General features: G+C 39.0%; 2 protein-coding genes across 3 annotated transcripts in view; both read right to left on the bottom strand.

Moving 5' to 3' along the window:
• The window catches only part of thsd4 (thrombospondin type 1 domain containing 4), a 47,066-nt gene extending 45,991 nt beyond the window's left edge, over positions 1-1,075 (bottom strand). Inside the window, exons 1-2 of the mRNA XM_086258324.1 lie at positions 809-1,075; positions 8-62 (exon numbers count right to left, since the gene is read on the bottom strand). Of these exons, the coding sequence (XP_086114450.1) occupies positions 8-36 (29 nt within the window). The 5' untranslated portion in view covers positions 37-62; positions 809-1,075. The remainder of the gene's footprint in view (positions 1-7; positions 63-808) is intronic.
• A 3,740-nt stretch (positions 1,076-4,815) lies between these two features.
• lrrc49 (leucine rich repeat containing 49) overlaps positions 4,816-15,390 on the bottom strand; it is a 33,328-nt gene continuing 22,753 nt past the window's right edge. For both annotated transcript variants that reach the window (XM_086258135.1, XM_086258197.1), the window contains exons 15-19: positions 12,892-13,126; positions 12,170-12,355; positions 11,475-11,584; positions 7,944-8,097; positions 4,816-5,617 (exon numbers count right to left, since the gene is read on the bottom strand). In XM_086258135.1, coding sequence (XP_086114261.1) covers positions 5,402-5,617; positions 7,944-8,097; positions 11,475-11,584; positions 12,170-12,355; positions 12,892-13,126 — 901 coding nt within the window. In that variant the 3' untranslated portion in view covers positions 4,816-5,401. The remainder of the gene's footprint in view (positions 5,618-7,943; positions 8,098-11,474; positions 11,585-12,169; positions 12,356-12,891; positions 13,127-15,390) is intronic.

Raw genomic sequence — 15,390 nt, 5'->3', positions numbered from 1 at the left:
AATTTACCTGACAGTCCAGACACAGCCTCCTTTCATACTTCCTGGTTTCTTAAAGCTGTACACTTAAATGTAAAAAGAGAAGTTGACATTAGCATGCACCTGAGTGGTGGTGACATTTTCAGCTCTGATGTGAGGCTACAGTCCAGAAGTTTCAGAGAGTTGGATTCTGTCTAATCACGGTCCATCTACAGAACAGACTCAGTTTACCTTTTTAGCTTGGCATATATTCAAAGGAAACGTTGATTCTATCAAAACTGGTACCTTTTTTTCCTACCATTTCACTCTAGAATCCATTTGAAAAAGACTTTTACCCACCTGACCCTGTGATGACCTCTTAACTTCTGGAATCTAAAAACTGCATCACCGCTGACAGCAGGTTTGAGTTGCGGTCAGAGAAAAGCTTTCACCTGTCACCCCTTACCCTATAACCTAGGCCTTCTTTGCACATTTCCTACATGAATTTTATTGACACAAATGAAATGGTCAAAAAGACCTGAGAACTGCCACTTAGCAAACACCGGGAAAACACTGAAAGGTGAATGGGGGTGGTAGATAATTAGTTGTGCTGAATATCATAGAGTTTAACCTCAGAGCACACTTTTGGATAGAATAATGCTTTTTGAAGGTCGCCCAGCAGACAGTAACGTTTGATTAATTACTGCGATTCTTCCCTCAGAACGCAGGACGCCACTTCCCGTAATACACATTCACTTTACTTGCTGTGAGGATTCATTTATTATAGTTAAAGAAAAATAACAAGAAATGATAACAGTATGACAGAAAGGCCTATAGCATCATCTCCACCTACCTGTACTTTTAGTTACTGACGCGTGTATGGTGAAGTTATTTGCTGCCTCACTGTAAGCTCTAAGTAGTAGGTCCTATCAACGCGCAATCCTCATGGTCGAAACATTAATCCAGGTAGAAATGCAGGGCTTCCCTCTAGAAACCTGCTGCTGAGCCATGTAAATCAGTTAATCCGTACCAGAGTTGTGAAACAAATCCAGGCAGAGTGTAAACTCCAGACTCTAATCATCACGGTGACTCCGGTGGTTCTACTTTTACGCACAAAGCCACTGAATGACAGAAAGCTGGAAACTGACACAACCCACAGAATGCGCCCTCTGCTGCGCCCCCTGCCGCTATGACTACGTTGTCTGACTGTGTGTGTTTGTGTCTCGTGTAAATATTGAGGTGTGCGCCTCCTTTCCAATTCCGCGAAAGGTGGTGGTGAGCTTGGATGTATTTATGTGTAAAGTGAGAGGGAAGTGGGGGGTTTATGTTCCTCTCCAAAGTCTTTTCGACACTCCTCTCGCCGTGAGCTGCAGGTCCTTAATCAAGTCAAAGCTACTCCCATGTCTCTGACAGAGGTCACAAAAAGGATCTAAGTGCTGAAAAACTGAAATGCTAGTGTATTAGCTGCATTTAGCTTTTGTTCTCTAACACTGCATACATACAACGCCGCAAGGACGCCAGTAACTCATATTTGTGAGGGTTATTTTGAAATACAACTTTCAAAATATTGCTCGAGTCTTTGTAAAACTTGCAATAGTTTTAATCAGCAGCAATTAAAAACAAACTCAATATATAAAATAACAAAACAGCAAAGTTAAAGGGCAGTTTTATCAAAATAATGTTTCCCCTTCTTGCCACAAATAAAATACAGCCAGGACTTATTAGATAATCTAGTTCATGCCTCTGTAACATGATCATTTTTTATCTAACTTCTACAAAATGACATAGAGTCATTGAAGAAACTGTTCTGAAAGAAATGCAATTTGCACAGTTTTGTTTGCATGGATTTATTGTTTGGTCATCCAATAAACCAACTCATAGTGCTATATGTACAGCTTCACCTATACTGTTTCAATACTGGGAAAATGCAGAAAACCACAAAACAGTGAATTTAAACTATAATTCACAAGAATTGTCTTGATTTTTTCCAGGATGTCTCAAAGGAGCAGACTTCATTAAGTGGGATTGGTACTCAGATGCAGCCAAAGCAAATATACAAAAACTGGATAAAAGACTTTTTAGCTAAATGAAAACTGGAGGCATTTTTATATGAGGTAGATCACATGTGGAGTAACATTTGGCTTCAGGCTTGAATCACAGACATTTGCTGTTTTATTTTTGCAGAGTAAAAAAGCTCAGTGTATTGTTCTTTTCAGTCTGTTTATTTAGTTTGAAAAACAGAGCTATGTATAGCAGAGTGGTTTATACCACAGCAGCTTATTATAGCCATCATTCATAAACATGCAGCCTTTATTATAGAGTATAGCCAACATAATCTACAAATATTGTGAAATCAGTATACCAATATGTCTGTGCAGCCTAAGTCTGTGCATAGAGATCCATCACCAGTGGCACTAGTGGCACTAGGTACCACTGCACTGCAGTATGTCTCTTTGCAGTATGGGGAGTAAAGTAAAGGGAGCTTGCCCCCACTGACTTTTCTCACTAGTGCATAGATGCTGAGACTGCTCAGGCATTTAACCTTGAAGTTTTTAAACCTTTCTTAGACAAACAATACTGTTTGAGATGATTGGCTGACAGTCTGTCTAGACAAGATTTAAAGACAGTGGACACTACTGTCTCACACAAGGTGAACATGTACACTGTCTCTGGACAACACTCAAAAAAATTTCATGAATGTGTCTAAAGGGAGCAGTAGAATGACAAGCTATAGTAAAGCACCATCTCCCTTTATTTATTTACATTTTTTTTAAGGGTTAATGTAAGTTGATCTTCGGGGGAAATTTATTTTGCAATCTACATCTAACTCATAATTCTGAAATGCAATTGATTAACTAACAAGTCAAACCACTGTTTCAGATCATTATTTTTTGCAGCACATGGCTCACAATAAACAATACACTTGGTTCATTCCAGCAGAAACTAATAGTTGGTTCTGTGAGGTGGAACGAATTGGCAGCCGGCTCTCCAGACTGCAGAAAAATCTATCAGAGTTGAGCATATCAACACTGCAGCTTCTAAACCAGCTCTTAGGATTTTAGTTTGTCATTCACCCAAACAGAGATTATACAGATAATATTGCATGGGTTTAGTCAACTATTTTATAATAAGTACAATAATGAACTCACTCTCATTTTACTCCCCCTTTTGGGTTTACTGTGACCTTCTACGTGTGTCTACATTATAATTACACCATTACACTCATAAACAGACAACTGTAAGCTTTAAACCACAGCTGAATCAATCAAGCCTGTAGCGTGGAGGTTTAAAGTTGTCTGAGAAATCAGAGGTACACAAAGATGGAAAGAAAGTTAGTCCATTATTTGCATTCTGAAAATGAGATTGTCTTCACAGCCTTGCAGAAATCCTCACACTAGTTTGCCTCTCATTATCCAAGCTCTTCTTGGCTGATGGCCACTGTGCATTGGCAGCTGAGACGTACAGTGCTGCTGTTGTGACAGAAAAAAAGTGCATTGATTTACTGTGAGCAAGGATCCAAGTGCTCAGTTTTCAGGCGTAGATAAAAGCTATTTTGATGATCTACTGTAGCCAGTGCTAACTGAGATAAATTGAAAACCTTATGCTTTAATCACCCACTTTAAGTATTACAGCTATAGATTACTATCATGTAACCAGACTAATCCTTGCTGCAAACTCAGCAACTCTAATTGAAAAAAGAACTATATATATTTTAATATTCAGACATAATAAAATTGCATTTAATACACATTGCACATTTAATACAAATGTCAGTGTAACGTCCTATGATAAACAAATATGTATTTAATTTGTGCCGCAGATTGATTGACAGTTATTTCTCACCAAGACATATGGAGCACATATTCATGTGTGTAGCTTTCTAGACTGGATGGAGCTCAGGAAATACTAAACTGTCTGGACTTCTCTCCAGCGATGAGACATTGCTCTCATTTTGTGGCTCTGCATCTGTTTGCTGTCACTAGTCACAAAGTTCTGTCAGTCCTTTGGGACTAGACTTTTCTTGCAGTGTTGACACCTGTAGTCTCACAAACTGACAAAATATAACAACAGTGCATTGCTGATAGGCAGCAATGTTGTGCATCAGACGTGTTCAAAGTAAACAAGTTGTCGCTTTCTGATAGCAGACATTTGCACTGAGAGCTTTCCTGTCAAAGCAGAACAATGAGCCTTCATATGAAATCATCATGGGACAGTTGCCCCAAAAACAACACATTATACCGTGTTTCTTTTTATACAACAACTGCGATGTTCTGGTTCTTAGATTTAACTGCTCTATCAGAACAGATGCTGAACTATACTCTGTAGCATGGGCAGAAGATTGTTGTGGGAGAAAAGTAAATATGAATGTCACTCACATTACTTTTTTTTACCAGGAAATAGCCACCGGGCACGGATGTTCTTGCCTTCTTCAAGTCAAATGCCCCAAGAAAGGCACTGATCTCCAGTGAGGTGGATGACATATGACAACACGACCCATCAGCTTGTGTGGGGCTGTTTGACACTCGTGGTGTTACTCCTCTGGCTTGGTGCCATTCCCTGCTGACTGTCAGATTAAATAAGGGTTAAGCATTTTTTGTAGGGTTAAAGAGCAGGTGGTGGGAAACAGGTGAAGCCTCTACACCTTCGGGGACATTCCAGTCTTAGTTCACACTACCTTCCTAGTTTTTGGACCTCCTAGCATGAATGTAGAGCCTCCGCCTTCTGAAATACCAATGGCTTGTGACTGACTTTCAAAGTGAGAATGGCATATTTTAAGAAATGATCTAACTGGATGACCTAGCCCCTTCACTGCAGTAGAAACATTTATCAGAAAAATAATTAGGCATACTATGCAGACAATCTCAGTGTTAATGCAGAATTGTTTAATACTAAGCACAATACAGAAAATCAGTGGTAAACAAAGAAAAGACCTTGTCCTTGTTTGTGCCCTTGCATTTATGCCCCGCAGGAAGAAATGAGAGAGCAATGGATGAGACAGGCTTTAAGACAGAAAAATCATTCTAGTCTCAAGAAAAGAGACACTGGTCATTTTCAGCTGATGATATTAATGGTGTAGAAGGGTCATTCAGATGGCTTTTAAAGTGCAGACAATGCTCCCTAGGGGCAACAATGCACATTGAGTCACTAAGTCTCTTTAACATTCTTCAAGTATTATTTACCTTCAAGCTCTGAAGACTCAAACTGTGGGTTTTTAGTGAAAAATCTACATTCAGACAATTTCTTCAGACACCTATAAAATAGTCTACGTACATTTCAAGCAGAAGCTTCCAACAGACTAAGGAAATACACCCTTGTGTTTCCAAATGCATTAAAACTGATAAAGGGATTATGTGTTATCCATTTTGAAATTAAAGGACGAAGATGCCCAAGAAAGCTCTGTCCACGTGTGCATGTATGTTGCCTAACAGTGAACCTTTGGTCCTTTTCACTTGGTCTCAGAGAGCTTTGCCAGGCTGGCTTGGCGGAAGGTCGCTTGGTCCCTCATCTCCAAGACACAGTCTCTCACCATCTCTGCAAACATGGAAGGCCAGAGCTTGTGTAAAGCCTCGCCCTTCAGGTTGGTGTCTGATGCACTTTGGACCAACTCCTGTAGGTACTGCTCTACCATAGTAGCACGCTCTGACGACTCCACACTGCCCTCCTGTGAAAGGAAAGAGAGCTCATTGTTGTTGATTCTGTTTTTCTATGGCATGGGAACATGTGAAACCATTGAGATTGTCTATTTTCTCTATGAACTGCTCACAATGGGCTGAAAAATATAATAAGTACACAAACTTCAGATAATAACACACAGACAGTAATAATCCTACATGTCTTTATTAAACACACCCATAATACAATCATAGTGCAAAAGTGAAACCTTAGATTCTTAGTTCACAAGGAAAATTTGCACTATTCGGATCGGATCAATTCTAATGATCTCTGGTGCAAAAAGCTTTCTTGACACTTTCTACTGCTGCAACACCCAACATCTACTAAGCTTTGTTTCAAGGACAGCTAACGACATATTATCCTGTAAGACACGTTAATAAAAGATGGGAAGTCTAGAAAAACAAAGTTAAAGTTATCAAAATTTACCTGGCCGAAAAAAGCTATTGCTCAAAAACTGTTTGGCTCAAAAAACGAATTCAAAAACAAATTTAAGGTTTTGGAGTGCCTGAATCACAGTCCACACTTAAATCCTACTGACACACTTTGACATGAACTTAAACAGGCCACTCATGCTTGAAAACCCTTCAATGTGGTTGAATTGAAACAATTCTGCAAAGACGAGTTGGCAAAAATTCCTCCACAGTTTTTTTTTCACATGGAGGTAGGTAGGTTTGGATAACTTTTTTCCCCTCAATAAATGAAATCATCTCGTAAAAGTGCACTTTATATTTTCTGGAATCATCTTTGTCTAACATTAAAATGTGCATAATGATCTGAAACATGTAATTGTGACAAATTTTCAAAAAAGGAAAAAATCACTAAGAGGGCAAATTCTTTTTCACAGCACTGTGGTTGAGCAGACAACTAATATGCCGAAGGCTATGCTTCTCTCTGCTGTGCCCTGTGTTTGAGTCGACTTCAGAGTATTTCCTGCAAGTCACTCTCACTCTCTCTCTTCATTTTACGGTCTACCCTACACTGTGTGTAATAAAGATCTTTCTTCATTGAGCATGCCATGCTTCACTGTTGGAGATGTTAAGATGATAGTTTACTCCCATTCCTCTATTCCACTAAGCTGTTTCTTGAGTCAACATTCAAATGATTTCCATACTTATTTAAACATACGTATAGACTGTGAACAGAACAACATAATTTGCATGTTTGCGTTACAAATTCTAATACATTTGGTTTGTTCATTTTTCTATCTTATAAATACATTTGTTTTTCAAACAGAAATGATAGGAGTGTCTTAGATTAGTGGAAACAGAGGTCTTACATATCGCAGTACGCTTTTGTTAAACATACAACTAAATTATAAAGTCAATGCTGGCGTTGATGTTATAATGAAATTGGGTAAAAAGCCTTTATCTAACTTTAAAAGAGAGGTGAAAGAGGTGACCTGAACATGGGGCAGAAAAGCAAGAGTACTGTCATGCCAAAACAGGTACTGGTGCCTGATCTGCACAAACATGTCAGATGCTCCACTCTGTCCTCAGTAAAAGGAGTTTAAATTGCACCCAAATAAAGCAGGATGAAACTGCATTAGTGCAAGTGCCAGTTACTAAGAGGCTACAGTAGCTAGAGGCTTAGGCTTCTCCAATGTGCTGTTATCCCAAGTTCACTGTATTTATTGTTGCTGAATTTAAGAGAAAATAGAAATTTGAGTAATATTAAGTAATCCCAAGTGGAACCATGTTAACTGTATCTGGTTGAGGAAAGTAATTTTAAGATTTCAGAAATTGCTGTTTTTTCTTCGGCTTATAATGTGTGTTTTATAAGCTATGCCATCCAATGCAAAGTTTCTGCAAAGCAACACTGGTGGTATTAGTTGCACTTGTTAGTGAAACCTTTAGCAATGATGATGATAAAACAGCATGCACAATATCTTTTATTGCTATAATAGTTGAAAACCAACTTTCAGTCCATCTCACCCATACTGCTCACTCCTGCTTTATCTGACTTAATCAATGCCATAACTGTTGCAACAGAGGCCTGCTTTGTTCTCTGAATATAAATGACTGCAGATCAAGATACAAGTTTCACAGTACAGTAGTCCTGCATGAATTAGAAAGGACTGATTCTGTCAGTCCTTTGGGACTAGACTTTTCTTGCAGTGTTGACACCTGTAGTCTCACAAACTGACAAAATATAACAACAACTCAAATACTGATTCCTGTTCGATGGTGCATTAATGACCTGTGTGTTATTTGTATGAATGACACCAGAAGCTGACTCCTGTTCAAGTCATTGTTTGTATTTTCTCTTAACCTTCTTTTGAAGATGAAGTACAGTCAGCACTATAAATAAGAACTAACCTCAGGGCTCTCTGCACTGCAGTCTCTGCTTGGATAGTTAAACAACGCTCTGCTCAGGCCTTCTCCCAGGAGTTTCCCATTATCACGCAGCTCCTCTGGACTGAGTCCTGCCCGCCGGCCACGCCCCTCCAACAGGAACTGCAACTGCCGCTTCCTTCAGGGTGAAGAAAGACAAGAAAGAAGAGTAAGTCAGATATAGACTGAAAAAACACAAAGACACCTGGGGAGAAACAGTGGCTGCAAGTGAGTGGCACCACTATAATAAAGGCATGTTTTTGTATCCATCAAATGGCACTATCTCAACTTAATACTGTGAAAACAGTTTCTTGAGAAATAAGGGAAAGGGCTCACTTAAGAAGTCGTCAGAAATGACAGCATTTAAACAAACACTGACAGTTCAGAAAGGTCAGTAACACTCAGATACTTTGAACAAAAAAACACCATAATGGATTAAATCCAAGAAAACAGGCAAACAATATGTAAAATGTTAATAGTCTTTTTGAACTATTTCCATGAATATTTTAATGTCTTTAACACAGAGAAGTACAATACACTTATTAAAGCAGTACAGCGCTCTAACATAAACTACATCAAATGTTGCTGTCTATCAAAAGTAAATGTCATGTGATACACTACTGCACCAACATGTACCACAGGTCAGTGCCAGGATGCTGAAACTGTCTTTTCAGAGGAAGCTGGAGGCAAACATTCCTTTTAAGATAAGACAGTTTGTAGAGTGTGTGAATGCATGTGTATGCCAAAACACATCAGTGTGTGTCATTCACACATTATAATGACTAACACAATAATACAGATACGTGGAAGTTAGATCTGATAAAAAATTTAAAAAAAAAACTTGAAACAACACCTTGGGTTTGATATATGATCCCACAGTTTCAGCCTGAATTTTACAAACACAATGCAGATGGCATCTGTTTAATGCTGAGGAATTTAGTTGTATTTTGTCCATCAGAGACCTTAAGCAATATAGCAAGCATGCCCAGTTACAGCATTAGTTTCCCTTTGATGTCTTCACCACTCAGACTGAAGTTAAAGAACCCTGACAGGTGTGGGTGGGGGAGGTAACTTAACTTAACCTAACTGATTAAAGGTAGATAGATCAATAAATGGGCCATTCTCTCTCTCAGCTTGTTCACAGTGCATCAGTTCTTTATTACTATATTTTATACTTTATATTACTATACTCTATACTTTATTACGATATTCTATTATCTTTATTACTTATCCAGATAAATGACATTATAACTCTCTTTTTCAAGAAATGGCCACGAGGATATTACAACCATTATAAACGCATACAAACACAAATACAACTGTCACACACTACAAATGAGTGAAAATGAACAGTTGTTGAAAGCAGAGAATACACACTACTGAATCTTGCACATGTAACTTTATACTGAGAGGAAGTATGAAATATGCTTAATGCAGGTATAACACATGTTATATGAGAAGGAGAAGCAAGGGACAGAGAGAGGACATTAGCATTTTATAAATGATTTTATAAATGAAAAAAATATATATTATTGATTGGTGATAGCAATCTCTGTTCTGGTCCATTAAAGGACTATTCACATCTATTACAGGAAAGACAAGAAGCACAGATTTTGTATGAAATTAAGGCAATTAAATGATTAGATAAGTAAGCGATGACTATAGACTGACTCAATGCCAAATTTTAGAGGAGCTCGTGTGCACAGAAAAATCAGATAGCTAATATATGCAATATAAACAGCATCACATGTGTTTCCAGTGTCAGCTCCTTATGATGCAAAACAAAGTGTGATAAACTGAAAGTGTTTATTATAATGAGATCATAAATTCCATAGTGTAGGATGATGTGGGTTTTTTGGGTTTTTTTACTAGAACGCCTGTGGCGCACAGATAAACGCAGTCTGAATGCATACCTTTGCCACGGCTACAAATGCTGCATGAATTGAGTCCCTGGATCCAGAGGCATATCTGACTACATAAAAAATTATGTACAATAATTTTTAGTATTTCTATTAGCTATTTATTTTTTGCAAAATGTGATGCACATGATTTTTTTGCCATATCTTGCAGGTCAAATCAGTCCATAACTTTTAAAATCATTTTGCAAAGAAACCCATCAAAACATCTTACTGATAAAGGCACTGATGCAGAGTTATGCAGCCATCCATAACTCTGCATCGAGGAGACGCTGCAGTGACAGAATCCCAGTGGGGACAAATCCTGAAATGCGCAGAATGCCTAAACTTACTGACCATGCAGGAACTTAATTCCTCACTAGTGTTTAAGGTAACTCTTCTAAACAAAATAGGCATAACAAGAGCTCAGCATTAATTTACCATCTTTTAATACTGTTTGCTCACTCATAATCCCTGTTTCCAGTAATTTCTTTTTTATTATTATTCATGCTGGGAAACTAAAACCACATTTTATGTGAGAAACAATCTACAGCAGTTTTCAGATTTTTTTTAAAATAAGTGAGTCAGATGGATACAAATTATTCAAGATCCTGCATGCGGATAACAGTGAGTAAGATTTCTGCACTGATATGAAATTAATCTTTGGCCTTGGGCTGTTGTGTGTTATATATTCATAACAGACTCCATGAAGCAGAGGTGAGATACAAAGGATACAAAGGCAGTTGAAATTGAGTTCTAGGTTGTTTAAAATAAATTTGTTTACATTTTATTCAACGTGCATTAGTGTGCCCATCTCCTGATGGCTGTTTCCAGCAGGATAGTGTCACAAAGCTCAAATCGTGTCAAACTGGTTTCTTGAAGATGACAATGAGCTCACTGTACTCAAATAACTTACACAGTCACCAGATCTCAATCCAGTAGAACCAGATCCAGTAGAGATTTTCAATCTTTTTCAATCTTTTTTTTTTCAATCTTTTTCAATAAATGTTTCCTGTCAATATAACTAAAATCTATGAGGAATGTTTCCTTTGTGATCTGTGCAATCAAAAATTAAGGCAGTTCTGATGCCAACATGGGGTAAAACCTGTTACAGGCAAGAGGTATTCAATTATCTGGGAAGTATATAATCCTTAATTTATTTATTATCCAGGTAGATATCACTGAGTTCAAAAAATGTCTTTACAAGAAATCTGGCCAAAGTAGTCTTGTGCATGACAAGCAGATTTATTTTCCTTGTTAGGATGTTTTTTAATTGACCCTGAGAGACAGACCTCAAGAGTTTTTTGGCTGGGGAGAGAAAGGAATGTTTGTGTCTAAATGCCAAGTACCCACCCTTATCCTGAGACACATAGTCTAATTCCCCTGGCTCCTCAGTGCCAGGCTCTGTCTCACTGTTACTCACACTCATATACCCACAAAACGCTATGCACAGGCATGTACACACATGTACAGAAGCCTACATCTGACACACATTTAAGGATCCACACATTTTTGACATACTTAAACAAACAATCTACATGGTCCAAGACACAGCACACACCTGCCATTAATCTGTAGTTAATGCTATGTTATGGTTAAACATCTGGAATCAAGTTCTCACCTGGACTCCTCAAGCAGCAGAAGGAGCCGGCAACGTGGAGTTTCGGTGGCTGCTATATGGCCCAGTGTTCCAAATACACGTTCTGCAGCGATAACGTCGTTCATGGTCACCTAAGGTGAATACACAAAGCACATACATACACACAGCACAATATATTTCAGTGACAAGCTTTTTCATGTATTTCCCAATACGAAATGAAGATTTACAACTTTATTCATGGCTTCGGCTTAGCAAAAAGGTTTGATACCATTTAACAGATGCAAGATAGGATAAGACATGAAAGTGGCAGCTAACACAGAGACAAGACCTTTGATAAAGGTCATTTATCAAATCAAGTCTAAAATGGGATCTAATGTAGAGGCAATATCCTCAGGTACAGCATTCCAGGAGACACAGACCTATAATTTATAATTGTATCTATGAAGCACCTTGAGGCGACTTTTGTTGTGATTTGGCGCTATATAAATAAAATTGAATTGAATTGAATTGAATTCATTTAGGGCTGGCAACAGTAAATTAATGGTTTGACATGTTTTAATTAATTAATTGCCCCTCTGTGAATCGCCACCTTATCATGGTGGAGGGATGCATGTGTCCGAGGGATTCCATGGACCATGTTGTCAGGGGGCTTTTGCCAAAATATCTCACTATCTATAAGCACCAGGAATGTGTTAACAGACCAAGCTAATCCTCACCTCCTGGCCATTTATCCTCTGCAGGTTGAAGTGGTGAAGACGATAGATGACAAAGGAGCGCCAAAGAGTCAAACTGACCACTGGGTTGCCGTCTGGGTGTATGGTCAGCTGGTCTAGGCGCCTCACCTGAGCCAGGGCTGCCAGCTGCGGCAGACGGCTGATGTTGGTTTCCAGGAATATCATATGCTACCGAAAAGAAACAAAAGTTGGTACGTGTTAAAGCAATAAGTAGTTGTTTATATCAATAACTCACTAAATTCAACTAGGACTTAAAAGATTGGCCTTTGGCAAAAAGGGTTTAAAAGATATATACAATATATTAAAATATTAAATGATGTGATTTTTTTATACTGCCTTAATTTACACTGCCTCAACAATATACCTGTGAGGCAGCTATAAGTATAAATTATGAGCCCTACCACTGACTATTAAATTTATTTGTCTATTGTATATTGGGTTAATGTGGCGCTCTACAAGATACATTACGTAATAAGAGAAATTAACTAAAGGTTCAGGGACAATAACTATGTACTATGATCTGGCAAATAGCCACTAGCCAAGACCGTCTTTTGGTGTCATGTCATGGAACTTTGGTGAGTAAGGTAAATAAAAAATGCATTGAGCGTATTCCTTCCTTCCTTCCTTCCTTCCGTATTCCTTCCTGATTAATTAATTAATTAAGTCATCACAGCTGCACAGCTAATAATATAACATGGCCTCACCGACAGATTTGGGAACTTGACTCTTATTCGTGGCAGTGTTGGTACTATGGCATCAAAGTTGATGTAGCGGAAGGTTATTACAGTGACAGCACCAGCAGTCTGAACACCCCAGCCCCTCTCCAGGGCCTCCAGGGCTCCAAGTCCAAATAAACGCAGGGTGTCTCCATCCAGCTCTGCCAGGTGACTGTCAGACAAGGACAAGCTTTGAACACTGCCACTCCCTGCCTCCACAAGCCTGCAAATTACATACAAACACACACGAAAACACTCCTTAAGTTAATTTTCTGATACTAAATGCGCAAATTGTGGGGTTTTTTTTGTGAAACTTGAAGAATGTCTTCATGAAAAAAGTGTATGCTACATTTGCTTGAAAATTCAGGCATTGTTGCTAAGAGAAGTGGAACACAAGAGAACACTCACTGGTCTAGTCAATGTCCTGTTTGTGCTGCCCAATTACTTTCTATACTCCTAGACAACAGTTGAAGTGCCCTTCTCTGATAAGAGAGTCGTGAGAGTAGAGAATCTTGGCGAGTCTCAAGGAGACATAATCTCCGTCTGGGTCTGCTGACACTCAAGGGACTTTTCAGCATAGCAGGGCATCAGATGGCTACTGGCTCCACCCTTCAACAGTGATCATCCTGACTTCAGGCCGCCAATAGACAAATCACCCCTATTCATGTTTCATATCCTCTTGACAAAATGCAACAGAAAGCCAAAGTACTTTTAAGATTAATCCCTTGATTACTGAAGTCTAATCCAAGATTACACAGAGACCAAACTTTAGAAAGTGTGAGTTTGAGTTGTGACCTTAGATAGGTTTTAAATAGATAGTCAGGGGCACAAAATATAATGTGAACAAAAAGAGTATATTTAGTTTTCCATAATGAGGCTGCAGAGGTGTGGACTCGAGTCACATGACTTGGACTCGAGTCAGACTCGAGTCATTAATTTTATGACTTTAGACTTGACTTGAAAAAATGTTCTAAGACTTGTGACTTGACTTGGACTTTTACACCAATGACTTGGGACTTGAATTGGACTTGAACCGGTTTACTTGAAAAGACTTGATATTTTACCCCAAATATAAAATTTAACATGCATATTATATAGAGATTGAAAATGTGACGTCATTCACGGGTAGAACCGCAAAGGATTCTGGGAACTCGTGGCAAGCGGTACTAGCGCACGCAGGCTTTCAATTAAAATCAGTTATACAGCGATAAAAAGAAACACAAAAATGTCAAGAAGCCGTTGTATTATTAACTGCAATAGCCGGTCGCATGACAGCCACGGGAAGCCGACGGGTAAAGAGATCGGTTGTTATCGGATTACGTCGTTGAAGAGAAATTGTTCAAGCCATGTTTCCGAAGTAACAAGGACGCAACGGATGGCCTGGATTGCAGCCATTCAAAGATCAAATATAACGTCCCAGAACACTCCAGCTCACAGGTTAGTCTGCTCCAAGCAGTGTTGGGGAGTAACGGAATACATGTACCGCCATTACGTATTTAAAATACAAAATATGAGTAACTGTATTCCGTTACAGTTACCGTTTAAAAAGGTGGTATTCAGAATACAGTTACTTTGTTGAAATAAATGGATTACACTGCGGTACTTTCCTGTTTCATATTGTCGCGGGTCAGGACTGTTTGGGTTTTGTTTGACAGCTACGTTCTGTTGTTCCAGGCGGCAGCGTTACGGTTGCCATGGTTACAGGGCGACGCTCTCTCTCTCTGCGACTGTGTGTTTCCTGGGTGAGAGAGCGCCTTTTCGTTGTTGTTGTCGTTGTTGTTGTGCTAAGCTAACAGGCAGAATGCTACAAGCATAGCTCTAAAGAATGTAGCATCATGGGCAGTGTAGTCCGTGTTGCAGGGAGAATGGACTGCCATACACGTTATGGGTCTGTGAGCGCGAGGAGGGAGAAAAAGGGGAGTGGAAAGGTACGAGTTGTCATCGAGGAAAAACGGGAGCTGGAAGCATGTAAATATAATAATAACCACTTCAGCCAAGAAGAGTGCCTGACGAGCCCAGTTGTAAGTAAGCTATTAAGACTCGACTGTACACCGTGTTCGTGTTTTCCTCCGAAAACAATAAGTTCTGTTGGAGCAGCCTTTCAACGCCTCTCTCTGTCTCTCGCAAGAAAAGTTGACCCAGACAACAAAGTAAAGCTAGTTTTCGGCTACAAGCCGACAGGGACCCCGCCGCATTAGTCAGAGGTCCCTTTACTACAGTTCGGAGTCGTGGACCTTCAGTAATAATAATAAATCACACAGCAATAGTACATTCACGTTGTTGTAAAAAGCATGATAATATATTAAGTAATCCAAAGTATTCAGAATACGTTACTGTCATTGAGTAACGTAACGGAATACGTTACAGAATACATTTTGGGGCATGTATTCTGTATTCTGTAATGGAATACATTTTAAAAGTAACCTTCCCAACACTGGCTCCAAGCATTTACACGAAGGTCAGTGTTTTTTAGTAGTTAATACGTCA

Source organism: Aulonocara sp. 'chitande type north' Nkhata Bay, linkage group LG1 (assembly GCF_057382095.1).
Source record: "Aulonocara sp. 'chitande type north' Nkhata Bay isolate Kocher_YH1m ecotype deep benthic linkage group LG1, A_spYH_male_GT1.1, whole genome shotgun sequence".
In the NCBI taxonomy this organism is placed as follows: Eukaryota; Metazoa; Chordata; class Actinopteri; order Cichliformes; family Cichlidae; genus Aulonocara; species Aulonocara sp. 'chitande type north' Nkhata Bay.
This window is presented reverse-complemented; position numbering and strand designations above follow the sequence as displayed.